General features: G+C 38.1%; 1 protein-coding gene across 10 annotated transcripts in view; it reads left to right on the forward strand.

The window, feature by feature from the left end:
- SLC38A9 (solute carrier family 38 member 9) overlaps positions 1-26,293 on the forward strand; it is a 101,581-nt gene that overhangs the window by 58,552 nt on the left and 16,736 nt on the right. For all 10 annotated transcript variants that reach the window (XR_003507151.1, XM_027519988.1, XM_027519993.1 and 7 more), the window contains 2 exons: positions 3,361-3,468; positions 18,817-18,923. Coding sequence is in view for 9 of the 10 variants with exons in the window: in XM_027519988.1 (XP_027375789.1) it covers positions 3,361-3,468; positions 18,817-18,923 (215 nt within the window). In the remaining variant the exon portion in view is untranslated. The remainder of the gene's footprint in view (positions 1-3,360; positions 3,469-18,816; positions 18,924-26,293) is intronic.

A 26,293-nucleotide genomic window follows, 5' to 3' on the forward strand; every position in this document is an offset into this window, starting at 1 on the left:
TTTTTTGCAAAGTAATAGTAGGTTATAAAAATGAAAATTAAAGGAGTAATAGAGGACTTAAAAATTAAAAAAAAATCAAAGAATGATAGTAAAAATATATCTAGGACTTTCTCTGGTGTTGTTGTGGGCAGTGTGGGGTCAATTCATTCTCAGATAGTTCCTTGATCCAGCTTATATTTCTCAAGATCTGTAGGTCCCTTCCTATGTAGTTGGTGCTAACTACAGGGCTTTAATCTATTGCACCTGTGACTTTTAGCTTCTTCTGTTTGCTGGTCTCTTCAGTGTCTAATTTCCGCCCTGAAGCAAGGGGGCGGTGGTGGATACTTTTTTAGGCTCACTTGTTCAGTCGCGCTGTAGGGAGGGAGGGATGCTGCAAACAAATAACACTGGTGTGTGCTCACAGTGTCTCAGCCACACTGGGTTTGCCCCCGCTCACTGCATGTGTGCTTTTCCTGTCTACACTGCTTAGGCTCTAGGTTGCTCTGCCGGGAACTGTCTGAGGCCGGCCCTGGATTGTATGCACGTCTGAGATCTAAGCTGCTCAGGTTCAGGTACTCAGGTACTCCTCAAAGGCACAGACTCAGTTGGGCCTGCGTTTTGTGCCCTTCCCAGGTCCCAGCAGCTCAGGTGACCAGGTGTTTGGTGAGCGCAGTCGCTGTGACTTATTGCCTCCCCTATCCCTGCTGCTTGGTTTTCTGGGTGTACAACCAGCGCACCTTCTCAGGTGGATGTTGACCGTCCAGAATCCCAAGAAGTCTTGGTTAGCAACAAAGCCTGCTTGGAGTTTGGTAGATAATGCCTCTCTGGGGCCGTGATTGCCCCCTTCTGGCTCTGGCTGCCCTCGCCTGCCTGTCACCGGAGGGGGATGGGCCGGCCTGCAGCAGGCTAGCTCTGCTCAGTCCTTTATTCTGTGAGCGGCCCTGACCGTGTCTTAGATTAGGGCTTTTTGCTTAGCTCTAGTCAGTCCTTTGTTTTGTGAGTGGGCCTGACAGCGTCTTAGGGTTTTTCCATGTGGTAGCTATCCCACAGTCTGGTTTGCTATCCCAAGTTAGTTCCCTCAGATTGCCCTCGGGGCATTCAGGCCCGGTCCTTACTCTAAGCAATGCAGCCTGCACCTCCCTGCCCAGTCCCCGCATACTAGTGGCGGATGCAGGCGTCTGCGCTGCTTCTCTGCTGGGGGAGTTACCATTGGGCACGTAATCTGTGGGTTTTAATTATTTATTTTTCCTACCAGTTATGTTGCCCTCTGTGGTTCCAAGGCTTGCCACAGACTCTGCAGTGAGAGTGTTTCCTGGTGTTTGGAAACTTCTCTCTTTTTTAAGATTCCCTTCCCGGGACGGAGCTCCGTCCCTACCTCTTTTGTCTCTCTTTTTATCTTTTATATTTTTTCCTACTTCCTTTCGAAGACAATGGGCTGCTTTTCTGGGTGCCTGATGTCTCCTGCCAGCATTCAGCATTTTTGTGGAATTTACTCAGAGGAGAAAGTAGTCTCCCTGTCCTATTCATCCACCATCTTAGGACAGCCCCCATCACTTGACTTTGAACCTGGAATATTGTCCTCTAGCTGAAGTACCTTAGGCTTATTCTGGTTTTTCTCTGTTCCTCAGTGCTCGCTCTTTTTTTTCAACACTATTGCCTCTTTAAAGGATCAGACTTCTTTTTGTGAGACCTGTTTTTCAGAAATTTCTGAAATCACTGAAGAAATTTCATAAAAGGAACCCCGATGAAAGCTCAGATCTGGTTAACTAAAGACAAGAGTATCATTCACAAAGAACTGATAACCTAAATAGATAATAAGATTTCACCTTCTCCCTGTACATATGGTCTCTTGGTAGGCAGACTAGAGAATGAAAAAATTAGATTACATCAAAGAGATGGCTTTTGGGGTTTTCAAAAGACCAAAGAAGGAAGTAAGGATATTTCTCTATACCTTAGCTTCATAATAAAATTCACCATGAGACTACAACAGACACACACAGAAAATGAAGAGTTGTGGTTATATAAGCTTCAGGCTTTGGAGAAGGCAGTGGCAACCCACTCCAGTACTCTTGCCTGGAAAATCCCATGGATGAAGGAGCCTGGTAGGCTGCAGTCCATGGGGTCGCTAGGAGTCAGACACGACTTCGGCGACTTCACTTTCACTTTTCACTTTCATGCATTGGAGAAGGAAATGGCAACCCACTCCAGTATTCTTGCCTGGAGAATCCCAGGGACGGGGGAGCCTGGTGGGCTGCCGTCTATGGGGTCGCACAGAGTCAGACACGACTGAAGTGACTTAGCAGCAGCAGCAAGCTTCAGGCTCTTGTATGCATCCTTTCTGAATCAGCTAACCTCCAAACCCACAGTAGAGCTTATAGAGCTCATTTGTGGTTTCCTGATTTGCTGGCCAACTTTCCTGTGGAACAGATCTTTAAAAGTTAGCTTGTGAACTTACAAAATAACTTGCTCAATTGGGCAAAACAATCACTAGGCTTCTAACCAGGTTAAATTATTCTCTACCTCCTTATGGCAAAACTTTCTCTTTTAAAACTATATATAGCTTCTTTAGAGAAATCAGAATCTAATTCCTCTAAAAACCATCCTGGATCTCTTGACTCTGCTCAGTAGTGACTGGACTTAATTCCTTAAATCCTCTAACTTCCAGCCTACTAAAAAATCCTGAAATTCTGAATGCCCACTTTACCCTGCATAAAGTAGGTGTTCACTGTACACACAGTGAATGGAATCTGAAATCTTTCCATGGAGCAAGTAGTACTATGCAACCAAAACTTCATCTAGATTCTAGATCAGATTATTCATGGACTATTTGACTTACTGCCTTTCTCAAATAAGTTTATGATCCACATTTACTACTTTTCTTTCTTTACTTTCTACCATCTTACACTAAATATTTTGACAGATTTTCCCAACTTGTTTGCTGTCTCTAACTTTTAATACAGAGAATAAGAGTCAGGGACTTCCCAGGGGTCCAGTGGTTAAGACTTCATGCTTCCAAATTCAGGGAGTGCAGGTTCTATCCCTGGTTGGGGAACGAAGATCCCACATGCTGCGCAGACAAATTAGAAAAAAGTCAGTTTTGTGTTTTGTTTTTTTCCTAAATAACCTTAATAATAACCTTATAATAAACTCTCTACATGTATCAGAACCTAAATTTGGCTCATAACTTCTTAGGCCTACTACATAGTTTTGTGCTTTGTTTTCTGATATCTTCTGGGGTTTGTTTCTGTTCTTTAGATCTCACCTGGGCATAAATACTAATGCTAATTTTCCAAACTTTGCTGAAAGTGTAGAAACAAAATTTGATTTTGAAATAGTCTGTAAAACAAAGATGATTAATGGTTTCTGAATTTTTCCTTGCAGGCACAGTATCCGTTCTCTACTTGATTTTTCTCGTCACTTGGAAGGCTATTCGCTTGGGATTTCATTTGGAGTTTCATTGGTTTATGCCAACAGAATTTTTTGTCCCAGGTGAGCTATTTCAGCCAAGTAAAGAATTAATGAATTACAATAATGTGATCTTTGGTTAACTATTGTTAGCTTTTGTTACTATAAAACAAATAATCGAAGTTTTTATGATGATGAGCACTTTTTATTAATGCTGTTAAGCTAAAACCAGAAATACAGTTGAAATTACTTTGGTTTTCTTGCAGTTGGGGATAACCAGGACCCTTTGTCATTTCTACTTGGGAGTTAAAAGTCACAACGCAATTGAAAAATCAAGAACTCATTCTCTAGACGTCTCTGAGAAGGCATAACCCTAGAATTTTAGAGACTTAGAACATAGTCAGTAATACATATATCTGGAAATACTAGTAATTGTAGGTCATCTGCTTGGTGGTTCTATGGTGGGTAATGCCACGTGACCCAGGTCTGCTGCAGCCAGAGCCCCTGTCCCTGTGGCAGGCCACTGCTGACTCGTGCCTCCACAGGATACACTCAAACACTCAAAGGCAGGTCTGGCTCAGTCTCTGTGGGACCTCTGGGTCCTGGTGCGCATACAGTTGAAAGCATCTCTGGTGGGTAGGGGGTTTAATTCTAAATGCGATTTCGCCCCTCCTGCCATTTTGTTGGGGCTTTTCCTTTGCCCTTGGACATGGTGATATCTTTTTTTGGTGGGATCCAACATTCTCCTGTCAATAGTTGTTCAGCTGCTGCTGCTGCTGCTGCTGCTGCTGCTGCTAAGTCGCTTCAGTCGTGTCCAACTCTGTGCGACCCATAGACGGCAGCCCACCAGGCTTCCCATCCCTGGGATTCTCCAGGCAAGAACACTGGAGTGGGTTGCCATTTCCTTCTCCAGTGCATGAAAGTGAAAAGTGAAAGTGAAGTCGCTCAGTCATGTCCGACTCTAGCGACCCCATGGACTGTAGCCTACCAGGCTCCTCCTGCAGCAAGTTGCAATTTTGGAGTTCTTGCAAGAGATGAGTACACGTTCTTCTATTCCTCCATCTTGTTGCAGAATGATTATACCAAAGAAATTCTCGCAGTGTTAAGAAAGTTCTAGGACCCACAACAGATTTCCCAACTTGAGGATTGGGCAAAGGGACTGAGAACCCCCAGGCAATTTGACTTTGCAGACAGTGGGATTTGATTACAGAACTTCCACAGGACTGGGGAAACAGATTCTTAGAGGGCACAAACAAAACCTTATGAACACCAGGGCCAGGAAAAAGGAGCATTGTGCCCACAAGAGACTGAGCCAGACTTGCCTTTGAGTGTCTAGGAGTCTCAGGCCAAACAACAGAGATGGAACACAGCCTCACCCATCAAAAGAAAATTGGATTAAAGATTTCCTGAGCGTGGCCCCACCCATTAGAATAAGAACCAGTTTCCTCCACAGTCAGTCTCTCCCATCAGGAAGCTTCCATAAGCATCTTATCCTTTTTCATCAGAGGGCAGACAGAATGAAAACCACAGTCATAGAAAACTAAGCAAACTGATCACATGGGCCACAGCCTTGTCTAACTCAATGAAACTATGAGCCATGCCGTGTAGGGCCACCCAAGACAGACGGGTCATGGTGGAGAGTTCTGACAAAAGTGGTCCACTGGAGAAGGGAATGGCAAATCACTTCAGTATTCTTGCCTTGAGAACCCCATGAACAGTATGAAAAGGCAAAAAGGTATGTCACTGAAAGATGAACTCCCCAGGTCAGTAGGTACCCAATATGCTACTGGAGAAGAGTGAAGAAATAACTCCAGAAAGAATGAAGAGACAGAGCCAAAGCAAAAACAACACCCAGTTGTGGATGTGACTAGGGATGGAAGTAAAGTCTGATGCTGTAAAGAACAGTATTACATGGGAACCCAGAATGTTAGATCCATGAATCAAGGTAAATTGGAAGTCGTCAAACAGGAGATGGCAAGAGTGAACATTGACATTTTAGGAATCAGTGAACTAAAATGGACCAGAATGGGAGAATTTAACTCAGATGACCATTATATCTGCTACTGTGGCCAAGAATCCCTTAGAAGAAATGGAGTAGCCCTCATAGTCAACAAAAGAGTCCAAAGTGCAGTAGTTGGGTGAAAGCTCAAAATGACAGAATGATCTCTCTTCGATTCCAAGGTAAACAATTCAATATCATAGTAATCCAAGTCTATGCCCCAATCACTAATGCTGAAGAAGCTGAAGTTGAATAGTTCAATGAAGACCTACAAGATCTTCCAGAACTAACACCAAAAAAGGATGTCCTCTTTATCATAGGAGACTGAAATGCAAAAGTAGGAAGTCAGGAGATACCTGGAGTAACAGGCAAGTTTGGCCTTGGAGTACAAAATGAAGCAGGGCGAAGGCTAACAGAGTTTTGCCAAGAGAACTCACTGGTCATAGCAAACACCCTCTTCCAACAACACAAGAGACAGCTCTGCACATGGACATCACCAGATGGTCAATACCGAAATCAGATTATATTCTTTGCAGCCAAAGATGGAGAAGCTCTATACATTCAGCAAAAACAAGACCAGGAGCTGACTGTGGCTCAGATCATGAACTCCTTATAGCAAAATTCAGAGTTAAATGGAAGAAAGTAGAGAAATCCACTAGTTCATTCAGACATGATCTAAAATCAAATTCTTTATGATTATACAGTGAAAGTGACAAATAAATTCAAGGAATTAGATCTGATAGACACAGTACATCAAGAACTTGGTGACCAAGACCATTCCCATGAAAAAGAAATGCAAAATGGTTAGCTGAGGAGGCCTTACAAATAGCTGAGAAAAGAAGAGAAGCTAAAGGCAAAGGGGAAAAGTAAAGACATACCCATCTAAATGCAGAGTTAATAGCAAGGAGAAATAAGAAGGCCTTCCTCAGAGATTCAATGCAAAGAAATAGAGGAAAACAAAGAATGGGAACACTAGAGATCTCTTCAGGAAAATTAGAGATACCAAGGGAACATTTCATGGAAAGATGGGCACAATAAAGGACAGTAACAGTATGGACCTAACCGAAGCAGAAGTTATTAAGAAAAGGTAGCAAGAATGCACAGAATAACTATATAAAAATATAAAAAAAGGTCTTAATGACCAGATAACCACAATGGTGCGATCACTCACCTAGAGCCAGACATCCTGGAATGTGAAGTCAAATGGGCCTTAGGAAGCATCACTAGGAACAAAGCTAGTGGAGGTGATGGAATTCCAGTTGAGCTATTTCAAATGCTGAAAGATGATGCTGTGAAAGTGCTGCACTCAATATGCCAGCAAATTTGGAAAATTCAGCAATGGTCACAGGACTGGAAAAGGTCAGTTTTCCAATCCCAAAGAAAGGTTATGCCAAAGAATGTTCAAACTACCACACAATCGCACTCATCTCACATGCTCGCAAAGTAATGCTCAAAATTCTCCAAGCCAGGCTTCAACAGTATATGAACTGAGCGCTTCCAGATGTTCAAGTTGGTTTTAGAAAAGGCAGAAGAGCCAGAGATCAAATTGCCAACATTTGCTGGATCATCGAAAAAGCAAGAGAGTTACAGAAAAGCATCTATTTCTGCTTTATTGACTACACCAAAGCTTTTGACTGTGTAGATCACAACAAACTGGAAAATTCTTCAAGAGATGGGAATACCAGACCACCTGACCTGCCTCCTGAGAGATCTGTATGCAGGTCAAGAAAGAATAGTTAGAACTGGACATGGTACAACGGACTAGTTCCATATTGGGAAAGGAATACATCAAGGCTGTATATTGTCACTCTGCTTATTTAACTTATATGTAGAGTACATCATGCAAAATGCTGGGCTGGATGAAGCACAAGCTGGAATCAAGATTGCCAGAAGAAATAACAGTAACCTCAGATATGCAGATAACACCACCCTTATGGCAGAAAGCAAAGAGGAACTAAAGAGCCTCTTGATGAAGGTGAAAGAGGAAAGTGAAAAAGTTGGCTTAAAGCTCAACATTCAGAAAATGAAGATCATGCCATCTGGTCCCATCACTTCATGGCAAATAGATGGGGAAACAATGGAAACAGTGACAGACCTTATTTTGGGTGCTCCAAAATCACTGCAGATGGTGACTACAGCCATGAAATCAAAAGATGCTTGCTCCTTGGAAGAAAAGCCATGACCAACCTAAAGCAGAGACATTATTTTGCCAACAAAGGACTGTTTAGTCAAGGCTATGGTTTTTCCAGTGGTCATGTATGGATGTGAGCATTGGACCATAAAGAAAGCTGTGTGCTGAAGAACTGTTGCTTTTGAACTGTGATGTTTTAGAAGACTCTTGAGAGTCCCTTGGACTGCAAGGAGATCAAACCAATCAATCCTAAAGGAAATCAAAACCTGAATATTCATTGGAAGGGCTGATGCTGAAGCTGAAGCTCCAATACTTTGTCCACCTGATGTGATGAATTGACTCATTGGAAAAGGCCTTGATGCTGGGAGAGATTGAAGGCAGGCGGAGAAAGGGATGACAGAGGATGAGGTGGTTGGATGGCATCACTTACTCAATTGACGTGAGTTTGAGCAAGCTTCAAGAGTTGGTGATGGACAGGGAAGCCTGGCGTACTGCATTCCATGAGGTTGCAAAGAGTCGGACGTGACTGAGCAACTGAACTGAACTAAATGCTGGTAATTAACATCATTGTTCCCTTTATGGGTTTTTTCTTTTAATGTTGATGTTTTTCAGACTAATTAAGATGGTGATTATTAAGTGTTCTTTTTCTTCTTTTTTTTTCCCCATAGCAATTTTTTGTTTCACCCAAATTTAGAGTATTTTGAACATGATAGAAGGGCATCTTTTCAACCGAAGGATCAGACTCAGGTGTCCCGCATTGTAGGCAGGATTCTTTACCATCTGAGCCTCCAGGGAAGCCCAAGAACACTGGAGTGGGTAGCTTAACCCTTCTCCAGGGAATCCTTCCAACCCAGGAATCGAACTCAGGTCTTCTACATTGCAGGCAGATTCTTTATCTGCTGAGCTACCAGGGAAGTCCAAAGCAATGAACGGATAATGCTAAATGAGGAGACAGACTAGAAAATACAAGTGGCTATTATGCCTGTATCTTAAAAACTGATAAAAAGAAAGTAGTACAAAATCCTGTTGTTGGTTTAGGAAGACTGCTTTCCTTCCATTCTTCAACTGTTGATTCTTGCAGTGTAGATTTCAAGTCTTTATTCAATTTCTCAGGTTTGTCTCTAAAGCCTACAATTAGAGTTGTCTTCCTTTGTTTCATTTATTACAACATTCTTGAGTTTTCCAAGTGTGCTGAGTTGGTGATCATTGGAAGTCGTTGTTTATGTTACCATGGTTATGTATTTTTAGTTCATCTGGCTGCATCAACTTTATTTTTTTAAATTTCTATTAGAAGCCCACAAAGACTAAAAAGTCTATTTAAATTCAGGATAAAGGAAGCACTGGGGCTTGAAAGGCATCCTTCTCTCACAGATTATATTTAAAATTGGATAGTGATAAAAATGGCAACTTTAAGCTACTTCTTCCACTGATTAATAAAAATAGTCTATTTTCTAAAAGTAGATTCATAATGATTTGTATTTAGACTTAGTGATAAAAGTTCCCGCTAATGATAGAACATTAGAGATAAATATGAAAGAAAGGGAGAGTATTAATAGTTATTTAGAAGATGGAAAAGAGAAACATATTTAAGTAGTTATCAAGCCATTTATTTCACTTTGCTTCATTTCTAAATGATATGAAAGGAGAATCATGAGGACTGAAAGGAGTTTTTATAAATATTTATGGCTCTGAGACTTACTGTGATTGAAGAATTTTTCAATAAAGAAAATATGTCATAAATCTTTCTCAGTAAAAGCTGATTAAAAATCAGAGAACTTGGAGGCTGTGAATCTTTATTGTCCTGATGAGGAATTCTCATAAACTTCTGGGTCTAATTGAATCTTCATGTACTCTTGTTTCTAAAAATTCATTTTTCAGTTCAGTACTTCTTCCCAGGTAATTGGAAAAATAACAAGAAAAACCTGCTCATGTATTTCCTTCTATCCTTTCCTGCCTACTCAAGGACTTTACTTTTTGCTGTTATCCTTTGTTTTTTAACCATGCATTATCAGATTTTTCCTACTGAACTATTCCTACTAGTATACAAACATGTTTCCCAGTCTAAAAACAAAAACTCGTATAACCCCATTCCCTGTAACTGTTATTTCTTTTTAAAGAAAAACTTTGTAAGAGTTGTCTGTGCTGTCTCCACTTCTTCCATTTTGCCTTGGACTCACTTCTGTTAGGCTTTTGCTCCAGTCACTCCATGCCTGATGACCAGTGACTTCATCTTTCCAAACCCCATGACCAAATCCCATACCTCTTCTTACTCAACCTATTAGCAGCATGGGGCACATTTGGCCACATCTTCCATCTTAAAACACTTTATTTACTTAACTTCTAAAACCCTATTCTCTCTTGACTCTTCTACATAACTGTTCCTTTTCTTATCTCTGACCTCTAAATGATAGTCATCTGGTTTAGACACAAACCCCCCTTCTCTCTACCTTTATTCCCTAAGTAATGTCACCTAGTCACCTGGCTTCATATGTTGTCATCATAGATGATGACCAATCCCAATTTTATCTCTAGCTCAGATCTCTCTACTGAAACCCATACTCATATATGCTTCTTCTTGGATGTCCACTTTGTATTCTTAATTTACAAAAATCCAATAATTGTTTTCTCCCTCATCCACCCCCTCCCACCAGCCTGCTTAACCTGCTCTTCTCCCAGGCTTCTCATTCTCAGAAAATGGTAGCCCCAGTTTACCACTTGACCAGGCCAAACACTTAGGAGTCATACTTAACTGTTCTTTTTTTCCACTTCCCTTCCACCAATATCTGCACAACTGACCTTCTACTTTCAAAATAAATTGAGAATATGATTATTTATTATCATTTCTACCAAAAAAGAACTATGTTAAGCTCCTACTCTCTCAGCCAGATTATTGAAGTAGCCTCATAACTAACCTCACTGTTTCCACTTTGTCTCCTCCATAGTCTGTTCCACACCTAGCAGACAGAGTTTGTTTTTAAGACACAACCTTCAAAAGCCTCTAGTGGTTTCCCATCTTATTCAGAATAGAGGCAAGTCTTTGTCATTGTCTATAGGCCCTGTTGAATGTGACTCCTGGCTTTCTCTCTGATTTCATTCCCTATTACTTTCCCATTCATTCAGTCTACTCCACAACACTGCCTTCCTTGCTGCTCTACAAAATTGCCAAGCACGCTCCTAGCTCAGAGTCTTTGCACTCAGTATTCCCTGTACATAAAATGTCCTTTTTCTCAGGTTTCTACATGATTGGTATTGTTAGAGAGGTTTTCCCTGACTTTGTACCACCTCTCACACCTTCTTGTTCTTTGTTTTCTTTAGAACTGTCATCACTACCAAATCTTATATGCAAGTATCCCTGGTTATCTAAATGTTAAATTCCTGATTCTGACTGGTTGGAGTATTGAGGCATATTCATTATTCTAATCAACTTGGCTCCCGAGTTTCAGATAGAAAGTAGCAGACATTAAGATAACAAGAGACTTACCTAAAAATGTTTCTAAATCTGTTTGGTTCTTGAATTTGGGAAGTTCAGATGTTATGAAATATCTGTATTTATTTATTTATTTTTATCTGGGTATCTAGAATGTTCACCCTCTGAGAAATAGTCTTTGTTCTTTTTATGCTTCTCTATTGTATCCCCAAGACCTATGATACTTCTAGCATATAGTGAGTACTCAATAAATAACTGAGAAAATGGGTTTATATCTACTCCTTCCCAAATCCCATTAAAACAATATTTTAAAAAATGTAAAAAACAAGCACAAAGAAATTCTCCAGAAGAGACAATAGCAAACGAGAGACAGCAACAGATTTTTAGAAGCTAGAAAGCTGATACGTGGTTGGTAATTGACAGCAAAGCAGAGAAAGCTGAAATGTAAATACCTGTAGAGAGGGGGCCAATGTGAATGACACAATCCTTGAAAGCCTCAGTATGTGGAGACATTTGGGAACTCTGAAAGCAAAGATAAGGAGAAGGGCTTAAAATGGGAGAATTCCTTGAAAGTTTGTATCAGTAATAATTAGATATAATCCATCACCCTTCCCTTTTCAATCTAGCAAGAGATGGAAGAAACTAAATCAGATACTCTCTGGACTTCGGTTTGCCAAGCTCAACAGAAGGGTAGGAATAAGACTCAGTTCTGAAAATGGGTTAAGTGAAAGCATATGTGCTGAATGGTGAGGCCAAACCCCACCTCCTACCCCTCCAATTCTCTTTTCTTACACCTTGCCTCTCAGAATGCTGATAGCATAGGAAAATAGAGGGTTCTCCTCAGGAGAAACCAGTAAGCCCAAGAAGACCTGGAGTCTCAGATATTTGGGTTCTGTCAAAGAAATGGCAGGTACCTTGCTTGTCTCAGACCATTTAGATGTCCACTAAGTATGCTTTTTTTTTTTTAGTGCTTCACTTTTAAATGTTAATATAACTGAATATCACTGGATATCTGTGGAAAACCTCTTACATAAAAATAAAACAAGAAAGATAAAAAAAAGGAACCTAAAGGGAAAATAATGAGGGAACAAAAGCAAAATTCTAAAAAATTACATCCTCAAAGTGACAAAAGACAGTGATATCCATGAAACAATATTTGAATACCATTGGAAATAAAATATGGATAGAAATTAAGAATTCAAAGAAAATTTGGAAGATAAAGCTAACCTTCTCAAAAGACTAGACAATGTGGATGGATGGATGGATGGATGACTGGAAGGAAGAAAGGAAAAATATAGGACAGAAAAGATGAGGAAATAGAGAATTAATCTAGGTGGTCCAGTATCCAACTGAAAATAGTACCATAGAGAAGAGAGAACATGGTGAGGAAATTTCCTCAGAACTGAAGAACATGTGTTTCTATACATAAGGGCCCAAAACATTGTGAATAAGACCCACACCAAAGCGTATCATTATGAAATTTCACAACACCAGGGATAAAGAGAGGAGCTTTCAGGGACTAAGCACAAGTCTGTACAAAAGGTCTGGAATCAGAAGAGTATCAGACTTTTTAACAACAGCTCTGAAAGAAAAAGACAATAGAAGGTCATCAAAGGTCTCAGAATAAATTATTTTGACCTAAAATCCTAAAGCCCACCATACTCTCATCCAACTGTTAGAGTATATAATAAAGGTATTTTTGGAAAGTCTCACAAAATTTTACCTTCCATGCACTCTTTCTCAGGAAAATACTGCAAAATGTGCTTCACCAAAAAGAAGTAGACTATCAAGAAATTCCCAGAATGATGGTGAAGGGAAATCCTAGGAAACAGCTGTGCAGCAGGCCTAGGGAGCAGCCAGCCCAGATTATAGCAGGTAGACAGATGGCTCCAAGAGGCATTAAAAATAATAATAATAATAATAAAATGGAAAAGGTTATTGATGTGTTATATAGATAGAGTGGAGTTTTTCCATTATTTTGGAGATTTTAGGGAAGAATTAGTGTTAACTAGAAAATTAGGCAACCGAAAAGGAAAAAAGTCACCTATGACTTCCAATAATACAGGTCAACACAAGTATTTTATATAAGAAAGAAGAGTGTAATAATAGTAATAGATTCCATAGCTTAACTGTGAATAACAGATAATAATCATAAAAATGAAAACTTTGATTTTATAAAATCAGAATTATGATTATATTAGGGGAATAAGACATGGGGAAGTGAAGGGTGATCGTGATATAAAAGTCCTAAAGCCTTCTGGTGGAAAATCAATGGCTCATGTCTAAAATTTAAAAGTAAAGAAAAAGGAATATAAGCATATTACTTAAAAATAGATTATAAATTTAAGATATGCTAAATAGTTAAAAGAGTTACGGGGATACCACTTCCACCCATTCAGATGGCTATAATTAAACAAATGGAAAAGAAATGTTGGCAAGGATGTTGAAAAATTGGTACCCTTATACATTGCTGGTGGAATTGTAATAAGGTTCAGTCCTATGGAAAATACTTTGGCACTTCCTTATAAAGTTCAACACAGAATAACCATATGAACATGCAATTCCACTCCTAGGTATGTATCTAAAAGAACTGAAAAAGGGTGTTGAAAGAAATACTTGCATGTGAAGCAGTATTCACAATAGTTCAAAAAGGGAAACAACCAAAATGTTCATCAATGAATGGATAAATTGTAGTATATCCATACAGTGGAATATTATTTGGTCATAAAAAGAAAGGAAGTACTAATTAATGCCACAACATGAATGAAGCTGGAATATATGCTAAGTGAAAGAGCCCAGTTTCAAAGGTCCACATATTGACTGAGTCCTTTCATATGAAATATTCAGAATAGGAAAATCTTCAGAGACATAAAGTAGAATAGTGATTGACTAGGGATGGGAGGTTTAGGTGGAAATGAGGAATGATGGCTAATGAATGTGGAGTTTCTTTGTAAACTGTTGTAAATTGATCCTGGTGCTGGTCATACAACTCTGAATATACTAAAAACTACCAGTTTGTAAACTAAATGGGTGAATGGTATGATAGTGTACATGCTCAGTCACTCAGTTGTGTCTGACTCTTTGCAACCCCATGGACTGCAGCTCTCCAGGCTCCTCTGCCCATGGAATTTTCCAGGCAGGAATACTGGATTTGGTTGTCATTTCCTCCACTAGGGGATCCTTACAGCCCAGGGATCAGACCTGGGTCTACTGCACTGGTAAGTAGATTCTTTACCACTGCACCATGATATATGAATTAAATATCATCTATGAATTAAATACCAATAAAGCTGTTTGAGAAAACATATGCTGAAAGGATAGAAGAGATATTAAAGTAATGTATGTGCCTGTCTAAACAAACTTCAACATTCTGTAAAGGAATATATAAAAATATAGCACTCAGTGAAGCAAAATTAACAATATTTGACATCTAAAAAAAAAAAAAAAAGAGTTACAATTAGTTGCTTCTGGGAAACAGGATTCAGGATGGGAAATGTGAAAGGTATGAAACTGGTTTTTGTTAGAAACCTTGTGATACTGTTTAACTTTTAACAATTTAAGACTGCAATTAAGATTACATTTTTAAAATGAAAAGCTGTTAAATGCTTTGAAACTGACTTCAAAAAGAGACTCAGACACTGATTTTCAAGGATTATGGGGTGATTTGATAGCAGCATTGTGTTAATCTGCAGCCAGAAAAACATAATTTTGTAACCACATGTACTTTAAATAGTATATATATACCCCACATTTTTTGTTGTTTTTGCTTTTGAACTTTTTAATTAAAGTATAGCATACATTTATAATAAAAGTGCACAGTTCCTGAGTGTACAGCTTGATTAATTTTCACAAACTGAACAAATCAGATAACCAGCACCCTGTTCAAAATCAGAAATTACTATTAATAGCACCCCAGAAATCCATCTCATTCTCCCTACCAGTTGGTATTGCCCTGCAGAGATAACCACTGTTCTAACTTTTAACCCCAAAGATTAATTTTGTCTGTTTTTTGACTGACTATAGTTGGTTATGTCCATATTTAGTTCTCTGCCCATGTTTTCAATCAGATTGTTTATTTTCTTGCTATTGAGTTATATGAGTTATTTATATATTTTGATTATTAGCTGTTTATCCAGTACATGATTTGCAAACACTTTCTCCCATTTTGTAGGTTGCCTGTTCATTTTGTCAATGGTTTCCTTTGCTCTACAGAAGCTTGTTAGGTTGATATGGTTCCATTTGTTTATTTTTGTTTTTGTTGCCTTTGCTTTTGTCGTGAAAAATATCACTGCCAAGATCAGTATCATGGAGCTTACCGTCCTGCCCATGTTTTCTTCTCAGGGTTTTATGGTTTCAGGTCTTACTTTCAAGTTTTTAATCCATTTAGAGTTGATCTTTGTGTATGGTTTAAGATAGGGGGGCCCAGTTTCATTCTTTTGCATGTGTCTCCCGGTTTTTCCAATAGCATTTATTGAAGAGGCTATTCTTCCCCCATTGTATATTCTTGACTTCTTTGTCATAAATTAATCAGCTGTATGTGTGTGGATTTATTTCTGAGCACTCTGTTCCACTGATCTATGTGTCTGTTCTTTGTCAATACCATGCTGTTTTGATTACTGTATCTTGTAATAAAGTTTGAAACCAGGAAGTGTGATGCCACCAGCTTCATACTTCTTTCCCAAGATTGCTTTAGCTGCTTGGAGTCTTTTATGTTTCTATACACATTTCAGGACTGTTTGTTCTATTTCTGTGAAAAATGTCATTGAAATTTTGATGGAGATTGCATTGAATGTGTAGATTGTTTTGGGTAGTATAGACATTTTAACAATATTGATTCTTCCGATTCATGAACTTGGAGTCACTTTCCATTTATTTGTGTCTTCAATTTCTTTCATCATGTCTTACAGATTTTATAGGTCTTTCAACTCCTTGGCTAAATTTATATCTAGGTATTTTATTCTTTTTGATGCTACTATAAATGGGATTGTTTTCTTAATTTCTTCTGATAGTTTGTTATTAGTGTATAGAAACACAACAGATTTTGTATGTTGAAATAATACCCCCCAAGTTTTCTGATTTTGTGTATTGGTTCTAAAAATTTTTTGGTGGCATTCTTAGGGTTTTCTGTATATAGTATTATATCCTCAACAAATGGAGACAGTTTTATTTCTTCCTTTCCAATTTTGATGCCTTTTATTTCTTTTCTTGCTCTAAGACTTTCAATACTGTGTTGGATAAAAATGGCAAGAGTAGTCATCCTTGTCTTATTCCTGTTCTTGGAGGAAAAGTTTTTAGCTTATCATCATTGAATGTGGTATTAGTTCTGGGTTTGTCTTATATATGGCCTTTATTATGTTGAGGTACTTTCCCTCCATACCCAGTTATTTGAGAGTTAATATCATAAATTGGTGTTCAGGCTCGATTTTGGAGGGTAAGTCCCTCCAGTGTGCACACTGCAAACATTTTTTCCCATCAATCTGGGCTTTTCCTTTACAGGACAAGCCAATTTGGTTGGGTACCCATTTGCAAAGGGGAGGTATTGTTGGACTCTACTCTGAGCCGGTTCGTTGAGAACTAGTTCTAATGGGGCAGGCCCACCCTAGTTGATATTAGCTCATTTGTAGGGTACATTTATTTACCTGATTTGGGAACTGGTCCAGTTGGAACTGGTTCATTTGGAAGCTAGTTCTTGAGGGGGTGGGTAGCCTAGTTGCAATTAGTTCATTTGTTTTATAGGATCAGGGAATCAGTTCATCTATATTCATCGATGCTGGAATCTGTGCCGTTTTTCTTGGAATTTGTCTGCATCTTTTGTGTTTTGGTGTTATAAAGCTTATAAAAATGGGAAATATTTCATGTGTACCAGGGGAAAGATCTTTGGGGTGCATATTAGATATGTTAAGATCAGAAGGGCAATGGCCCTTGAATGGTTCACAATTAAACAGTCAGAAATGCTTTACAAAGGAGAGGAACATTCTGATAATGAACATGCCCAGGAGGCTCCCCTGGACTTGTGGCATCCAATTCTAATTTCCCCTACAGGAGCCCCGGAGAAGGAAATGGCAACCCACTCCAGTGTTCTTGCCTGGAGAATCTCATGGACAGAGGAGCCTGGCAGGCTACAACAGTCCATGGGATCGCAGAGTCAGACATGACTGAGTGACTTAAGCTTATTGTAAAATGCTTTTTCTGCATCTATTGAAATGATCATATGATTCTCATTCTTTAATTTGTTAATGTGGTGTATTGATTGATTGAATGTGGTATCATTGATTACAATGATTGATTTGTACATGTTGAACCACACTTGCATCCCTGGAATAAATCTCACTTGATAATGGTATGTAATCCTTTTAATGAATTGTTTAACTTGGATTGCTAATATTTTATTGAGAATTTTTGTATCTGTGTTCATCAGGGACATTGGCCTGTAATTTTCTTTTCTTGTAGTGTCTTTGTCTAGCTTTGGTATCAGGTTAATTCTGGCTTTGTAAAATGAGTTTGGAAGTGTTTTTCTCTTTTATTTTTTAGAAGAGCTTGAGAAGGATACTATTCTTGATTGGTAGAATTCACAGAGAAGCTATCTAGTCCTAGACTTTTGTTTGTTGAGAAGGTTTTAATTATTAATTCAATCTCTAGTCTGTTCAGATTTTCTGTTTTTTCATGATTCAGTCTTGGGAGTTTGCATGTTTTTAGGAATTTATTCATTCCTTCTAGATTGTCCAATTTGTTGGTGTTTTGGTGTATAATTGTTCACATAGTCTCATGATCTTTGGTATTTCTGTTGTATTAGTTGTGGTGTCTTCTCTTTGTAGTTTCACTTATATGAATCCTCTCTTTTTTTTCTTGGTTAATCTAGCTGAAGTTTTATCTATTTTATCTTTCAAAAAAAGCCAGCTCTTAGTTTTGTTGATCTTTTCTATTATCTCTTTAATCCCTATTTCATTTATTTCTTGCTGATCTTTGTTATTTCTCTTCCTTTTAACTTTGGGATTTATTTGTTCTTTTTCTAGTTTCTTTAGGTATAAAAATGTTTATTTGAGATTTTTCTTATTTCTTGAGGTAGGCCTATCATGTACAAATGATAATTTTATCATCTTCTAAAATATTGGAGCTTTGTTATAATTATGTAAGTATAATGCTGTTGATCTGAAGTGATCATTCTTTTTCTTGTTAGAAAGTATCTTTCTGTTGAGGTCTGTCTCAATGGGGCTTTTTTTTAAACTTATATTGTTGGAACACCTCAGAGTAACTGCTATGAACACTGGAATGCATTATCTTTTCAAATTAGTGTTTTCATTTTCTTCAGATAAATACCCAGTAGTGGAATTACTGGGTCAACATGGTAGTTCTGTTTTGATGATAGCCATTTTGTATGAGATGCAAGGTAGTATCACATTTTGGTTTTAATTTGAATTTCTCTGATGATTAGCAGTGTAGATCATTTTTTCATGTGCCTTTTGACTATCTGTGTATCTTTTTTTGAAAAACGTATATTCAGGTCTTCTGCCCATTTTTCGTTCAGACCCTGAATTTGATCTTGCTCTGCAACATACTAGTTGTATGACCTCAAACAGAAACAACTAATAGAAAGTACCCTCACATGGACTTTCCTGGTGGTTCACTGGTTTCAACTCCATGCTTCCAACACAGGGGGCATGGGTTCGATCCCACATGCTGCCAAGCTTGGCCAAAAATGATAAAGTATCCCCACAGGCATGATTTCTTGATTCCTCTTCTTTCCCTTTTCAAGTATTTGTTCAAGTATAATGTTAGCCTTGAGGAACTTTATAAAGGCATTTTATTCAGCTACTAGTACTCATTTTCCAGTTGTCAGTTTTAATGCATGTTTTTTCTTCTCTCTTTTTCTCCTAGAGATAAGATTTCAGTTTCCACAACTGACTGGGGTGCTTACCCTTGCTTTCTTTATTCATAATTGTATTATCACACTCTTGAAGAACAACAAGAACCAAGAAAATAATGTGAGTAATTACCTGAGGAATTGACTTTTGTTACTAAACCTTAATTTTTAAATGTAAACCACAAAACAATGGTCAGCAAACTTCTTCTTTAAAGGTTCAGGTGGTAAATATCTTAGACTTTATGGGCCATGGGATTGCAATTACCCAACTCTACTATTGTGGCACGAAAAGTAACTATAAATAATATGTAAGCAAGTGGGTAGTGCCTGTGTTACAAGAAAATTATATTTACTAAAACAGACAGTTGGCCATATTTCATCCATGGGCCATAATAGTTTGCTCTAGAGCACTCACTAAAAAAAGGAAAAAAAAAAAGATGTATAGCTGGTAGCCATTAGTGGTGAGATCTTTAAAAATACCCAAGTGATCTAAAAGAAAACAAGAAAAAGGAAACAAAGAATATATGGTACAAATAGAAAACAAATAGAAAGACAATAGATTCAAACTCAATCATATTAATAATTACATTAAAAATGGTCTAAATACTACAATTAAAAGAGATTGTCAGTCTGACTAAAAAAAAAAGCTATATATTGTCTACAAGAAACTTACTTTAAATATAGATATACCATGCAGACATTAAGTGTAAGAGAGTTGTTGTTCAGTCACTAAGTTGTGTCCGACTCTTTGCAACCCCATGGACTGCAGCATGCCAGACTCCCCTGTCCTTCGCTATCTCCCGGAGTTTGTTCAAATGCATGTCTATTGAGTTAGTAATGCTATGTAATCAACTTATCCTCTGCCGCCTTCTTTTCCTGTTGTCTTCAATCTTTCCTAGTATCAGGGTCTTTCCCAATGAGTCAGCTCTTAGCATCAGGTAGCCAAAGTATCGGAGCTTCAATTTCAACATCAGTCCTTCCAATTAATATTCAGGGTTTATTTCCTTTAGGATTGACTGGTTTGATCTCCTTGCAACCCAAGAGTCTCTCATGAGTCTTCTCTCCAGCACCACAATTCGAAAGAGTCATTTCTTTGGTGCTCAGCTTTTTTTGTGGTCCAGCTCTCACAGCCATATATGACTACTGGATAGAAAACAAATAGAAAGATAATAGATTCAACCCAGTTGTGTTGATACTTACATTAAAAATGGTCTAAATACTACAATTAAAAGAGATTGTCAGTCTGATTAAAAGCAAAACCTAATTATATACTGTCTACAAGAAACTTACTTTACATATAAAGAGATCATGAAGACACTAAGCGTAAGAGAGATGGAGAGGCTATTTTAATATCAGACAAAGCAGACTTCAGAACAAGGAGTATTGCCAAAGATAAAGAGGAACATTATATGATGATCTTTAAGGACCAGTTCATCAAGAAGACATAATTATCTTAAACATGTATGCTCCCAGTAACAGAGCTTCCAAGTAAAGGAAACAGCAACTGTCTTAACTGTAAGAAGTAGAGAAATCCACAATTATATTAATAATTAGTGATTTCATCAACCCTCCCTTAATAATTGATGGAGCAAATGGACAATAAGTAAAGATATCGAAAGCATGAAAAACACTATCAGCCTACCAGGCATTTATAAAAGTCTTAAACAACAGCAGAATTCACATTCTTTTCAAAAACACATGAAACATTTACCAAGACTGACCATATGCTGAGTCACAGAACAAGTCATAATACACTTGAAAGGACTGAAATCATACCAAGTATGTTCTTTGACCACAATGAAATTAGAAATCAATACCAGAAAGAAATCTGAGAAACTGACAAATATGTGGAAATTAAACAACATACTCCTAACTAATGAGTTCAAGGGAAAAAATTACAAGAAAAATTAGGGAAGTACTTTGAGATTACTGAAAATGAAGATCAGATCAGATCAGTCGCTCAGTCATGTCCAACTCTTTGCGACCCCATGAATCACAGCACGCCAGGCCTCCCTGTCCATCACCAACTCCCGGAGTTCACTACAAGATAAAACATATCAAAATATATGGGATGCACTAAAACTGTGCTTAGAGAGAAATTTATGGCTGTAAATACCTACATTAAAAAAAAATCTCAAATCAGTAATCTAACCTTCTACCTTAAGACACTGGGGGAAAAAAGAGCAAACTAAACCCAAAGAAAGCAGAACTTAACCAGTTACCTGTGGCCTTGTTAGTAAAATTTGAATTTGGCTTGATAGCTTCTAACCATATAAACGAAAATCATGATGAAGTTCTAATAGGAGTCTATACAATTATTGAAAGGTGAAAGTGTTAGTCACTCAGTCATGTCTGACCCTTTGCAACTGTGGATCTTTCTGCTAACAGGAGAGAATATCCTTCATGCTTTTTCTAGTGCCTTTAAATTTGTCTTGCAATGTGAACATATTAAGTCTTCTCCAAGATTTCTTTGTATGATATTGACAAGTTAGACTCTCTGAACAATAAATAACTCAACCACATCAGTTCTTTCTTTCTCTCTTCTCTCATCACTGTACTAGATTTTAATATTAAAAGCAGCTTTTATCAAGGGTTCATAGTAATACAAGAAAGCCATGTGTTTAATGTTGCTTCATTGTTTTATAAGAACTGTAATTGAGATATTCTTTGTTAAATTGCTCAGCATCCTTTATGTAAAGACAGTAGACAGAAAATTTTCTCTGTTCAAGGCTAGGAAAACATTTCCTTAATGAACTCATTATTTGATAATAAGGGTCATATAACTATTCTTGTTTCTATTTTTGCTTTGACTTTTGGAAAACTTAAGAATTAAGGTCTCTTACCATTTTCTATAACTTTTCCTAGGCAAATGTATTTTTGCAGTTTTTTTCTTTTTCTATTACCCTCACACTTTAGATTCAGTTTTTATTTTAGAAATGTTTAATATTATTGTACTTCTGTCATAAACAGTTTTAAATCTTTGGAGGGAATAGGAAGAAAATCTTACTATCCTAAATGAACATTTGGAACTTTGGAGTGTAAAGGAAAAATTGAGAATATACTTTATGGCTTTTACTTTTAAATCCCTCTCACCTTCTTCACAAATTTCCTGACTACTTGCCACTTGAACTAAGCTGCCAATCACAAATTTTAGGAAGTTTCGAGATACGTGGAAGATATCTTTTGTATCATCACAGGAATAGTGTATGTAGTTAACAGTGTATACTTTGGTTTCAGCCAGGATACCTTTCTATCCTACTCAACTGATCTCTAATGCTAATTTAAACCAAGTACCACAGAAACCAATTTTGTGAAGTTGGATTCTCATGTTTTGGGTCATTCTATCCATAAGGCTGTGTTTCTCAAACTTCACCACCAAAGTCCCCTTAATGAGAGAGAACACCTTGTATACCTGAGAATCTGGGGGTGAAGAAAACAATTTTAGTGGAATCTCATATCTTATCCTAAACACTCATGTATATTTTTATTGTACTCATAATTAGTTTGTCTTACTAGAAAACAGTCTTAAAACAATGAGTTAAGTTACAGGCAGACTTCACTTTGTACAGTTCCCATATGCATGAATTTCAGTTGCTTGTGGCTTAGTTAGATTTTATCAGCTCCCCCTAACAACATGGTTCAAATTTAGGTTACCACAGGATTTCAACTTGCATAAAGTAGTAACTGGGGGCTTCCCAGGTGGTACCGTGGTAAAGAATCCACCTGCCAATGCAGGAAGGACTGTACAAGTCAATGAATCACTTATGGATCCTCATCTGGAATCAACTTCAGAAAATCTTAACACCTTAGAAACCTTCACCTCAAGAAGTTTTTTTCCTAGTGACTCCCAGAGTCTTGATTGGCATCTGAACTGGTCCTTTCACTTTTAGATTATTTTCCTTTGTGCCTCTGATCTAGTCCGCACACCCCTTCTCCAGAGATTTTATGTTGTGGCTGGTTGGAGTAATTCTTCCTCGGTGAGGTGTTTTCCTGTAATTCTTCCTGGTGAGGTATCTCCCCAGTATTTGCAAGCCTTGGCTGCAACGCAGCTTCCTGACTCACCTGTTCCCAGTGAGTGAACAGCATGAGGGAGGAGCCGGCCGACCCCAACAGTGCTGCAGCTGCAAAGGCATCTTCCTCAAAGAGGTGTTGGGGCACTTTCACAGTCTCATGTCGCTTAGTCGTGTCCAACTCTTTGCGACCCCAGGAATTGCAGCCCACCAGTCTCCTCTGTCCACAGGGATTCTCCAGGCAAGAATACTAGAGTGGTTTGCCATTCCCTTTTCCAGGGGATCTTCCCGAGCCAGGGACCAAAACCAGGTCTCCTGCATTGCAGGCAGACTCCTTACCTTCTGAGCCACCAGGTAACCCCCATGACACAATCTCATACTCCCATAGAAAGAGAAGACTGTCTATACCTAGTTTTGGTCCTGAAAATTTTTAAGAGGAATAGCTTTTCTTGAAATTCACATCAGCTTATCTGAAGGTATGCATTCCTCAGTGCGAGAAGCAGACTGAATAGAGAGGTAAATATTTCTGTCTTATGGTCCCCAAAGTACATAGGAAGAGTCCTGCCTTTCATACTGTATCACTCAATGGACCTTGCAATCTGTATTCCATATGTAAACAACCATAAATGAGTTCTTGTTTCTACTGAGTTGGGGGACTAGCATTTTGTAGAACTAGTATGTGAGGTTCAGGTAATAAAATTTGGCTCAACTTTAGTCACTTGTGGAAAATAGTTTTTTAAAGGCTTAGAAGTAAAAGTTTAAATGGATGATGTCTTCTTACTGTCTTAATTGGTTGAAACCAGTGTATAAAATGCTTCCCCAGTGACTCAGCAGTAAAGAATCTGCCTGCAGTGCAGGAGATGCAGGTTCAATCCCTGGGTTAGAAGATCCCCTGGGGAAGGGAATGGCTATCCACTCTAGTATTCTTACCTGGAGAATTCCATGGACAAAGGAGTCTGGCGAGCTACAGTCTGTGGGGTCACAAAGAGTCGGACACAGCTGAGTGACTAACACTTTTCATTTTTCGTTGTATAAATTAAGCTAAATACATACTATATTCTGAGAAAACTTTGTCATTTGATTTATTCAAGGAGGTTTCAGTAAGTAATTTGAGTCACTGAAGTTTTGTTAATACCATGATATAATGTTTTCTTGAGATTTAAGGCAGAAAATGTGAAGCTTGTCAGGAACTTGGAATTTTTAATGTTGATTTTGGGTTAGTCATTCAGAGATCAGTAAAAAAAAAAAAAGAAAAAAACTTTGAAAATAGAAAAGAAAACATAAGAATAGAAAAAGCCTCATTCTCATCTATATAAACTATAGTTGTACTTGGATCTGAAGACATTTGTAAAGAATAGTGAGGCTCCTAAACAGGGGTAGTGCTCAAATTTTCCAGGTTTTCCAAATTTGACATAATTTCATGAGGTTTTCTTTTCACTAAACATATTTTTACCTATGTAACTAAATGAGATATAGTTTCTGTTCTTTAGTAAGACATACCTTACCCCAAAGAAAGTTGTAGAGTTGAAGATCATCCAACTCATTCCTCATCATCAGAATATATTTGCTCTATAACCATCCTGGATCTGTGGACCACCCTCTTCCTATTTCCTCATCATGTTTGAATCAGAAGCTATACCATGCTTGTTTTGTTTTGCCTATCTTTATTTAGTTTTATTCCCTGCTTACTTCTTTTAAAACTATTCAAGGTGCTCATATCTTGTTATTTACTTTTCTCTTCTTATGAATCTTGTGTAGTTTACTCAACTATATGTATGTCTGCAGTACTTTTTATGTAAATGTTTGGGGTAGGCCTGTCTCTTTTTCAGTAAATGCTCCGCTGGATAGTCACTATGAAAAGTATGTGGAACAGAAAGATTATAAACCATTTTTGAGAAACAGAATGTGCTCCCAGGCCCACTTGTGCCCCACTTGGCATCCTTCCTGTCATTACTTCTGTACTGCCAGCCCTGCCAGCTGCTGCTTATTTGTGAGGCAGAGTAAGTTACTTTATTAATGTACAGGGTTCTTGACACATTTACCAGTTCTTATGGTCACTTGTGCTGATTTTTAAAAATATTTTTTACTTTGAGCCTCATTTTCTAAAAGATGGGTTTTTTTCTGCCGTTTTCCATTAAAGAGGCTTCTAAGAGGCCATATCTCCAGGCCTAGAATAGTGATGGCTTGGGTTCAAAGCACACATGTGTGCATGCTATTCATAGGTGGCATGTTTCCCAGGATCGTGCTCAACCTCAGCTGCTTTTATATTAAAACATCATTTCTTTCATTAGAGTATTTTCAGATGAAAACAGTTATTTTACAACTCTTGACATAGTTCTACTGAATGTACATTTAAATCACTGAGAAATAGATCTTTTCTAATCATTGTTATTTCTCTTGCATCTGTATGTGTACTTTATTGTTATCTTTTGTTACTCGTTATTTGGTACCTCTCTTTCACTGTTTTCTTTCCTATTGTTTATTAACTGTGACACAAAGGTATTATTCAACTGGTTAACTCTCCATTGTAGTAGCTAAGGGCATGTAGTTTGGAGCCAAAAAGTCTTTGGTTTGAATATTGACTTCACCAACTACTGACTGTGTAACCATGAACAAGTGTTGTAACCTCTCTGCACTAATTTATTTATCTATAAAATGAAGAAAAGGATTATACCTACTTTAAATGAGATAATGTATGTACTCTGCTTTGTACAGAGCCTAGTACCTAGAAGCACTTAATAATTGTAGACAACATGATTATTTTTATCTGTATTTACTGAGTTCCTGCTGTGTGCCAGGTATTGTCCTGGGTATTGGGATATAGGGCTTCCCAGGTGGCGCTAGTGGTAAAGAACTTACCTGCCAGTGCAAGAGATGTAAGAAATGCAGATTCGATCCCTGGGTCAGAAAGAGCCCCTGGAAGAAGGCATGGGAATCCATTCCAGTATTCTTGCCTGGAGAATCCCACGGACAGAGGAGCCTGGCAGGCTGCAGTCCATAGGATCACACAGAGTCAGACACAACTGAAGCGGCTTTGCACGCATGCACACATTGGGGATATAAAGGTGAAGACACAGTCCTTGTCTCAGGGATGTCATAGTCTAGTAGTAGGGACCAACTTGGATATAGAAAAATTAGAAGACCAACATAATAGAAGAACTATTAACCTTGACTACTTCGGAGTGTGCAAGAATATTTTCTTTCCAGTTGATATCCTCATATCATAAATATAGATTCCTTTATAATAAAAATTAATGATGATTACAATATAGGGTAGTAGATGCTATATTTCAGATGTGTATGCAGTGCTATAAGAACAGGGAAGCAGAAGGGGGAAACTCTCTCATCAGGAAGCCCTTGCATCTTTGCCGATTTTCCCCAGTTTGCTAAGCTATACATCTTTGCAGAAAGCCTGCCCAAAATAATATGCTGATCAGGTGGTATACAGACTAAAGACTATCCATGAAATGGTAGCTGTCCC

Source organism: Bos indicus x Bos taurus, chromosome 20, assembly GCF_003369695.1.
Source record: "Bos indicus x Bos taurus breed Angus x Brahman F1 hybrid chromosome 20, Bos_hybrid_MaternalHap_v2.0, whole genome shotgun sequence".
Taxonomy (NCBI): domain Eukaryota; kingdom Metazoa; phylum Chordata; class Mammalia; order Artiodactyla; family Bovidae; genus Bos; species Bos indicus x Bos taurus.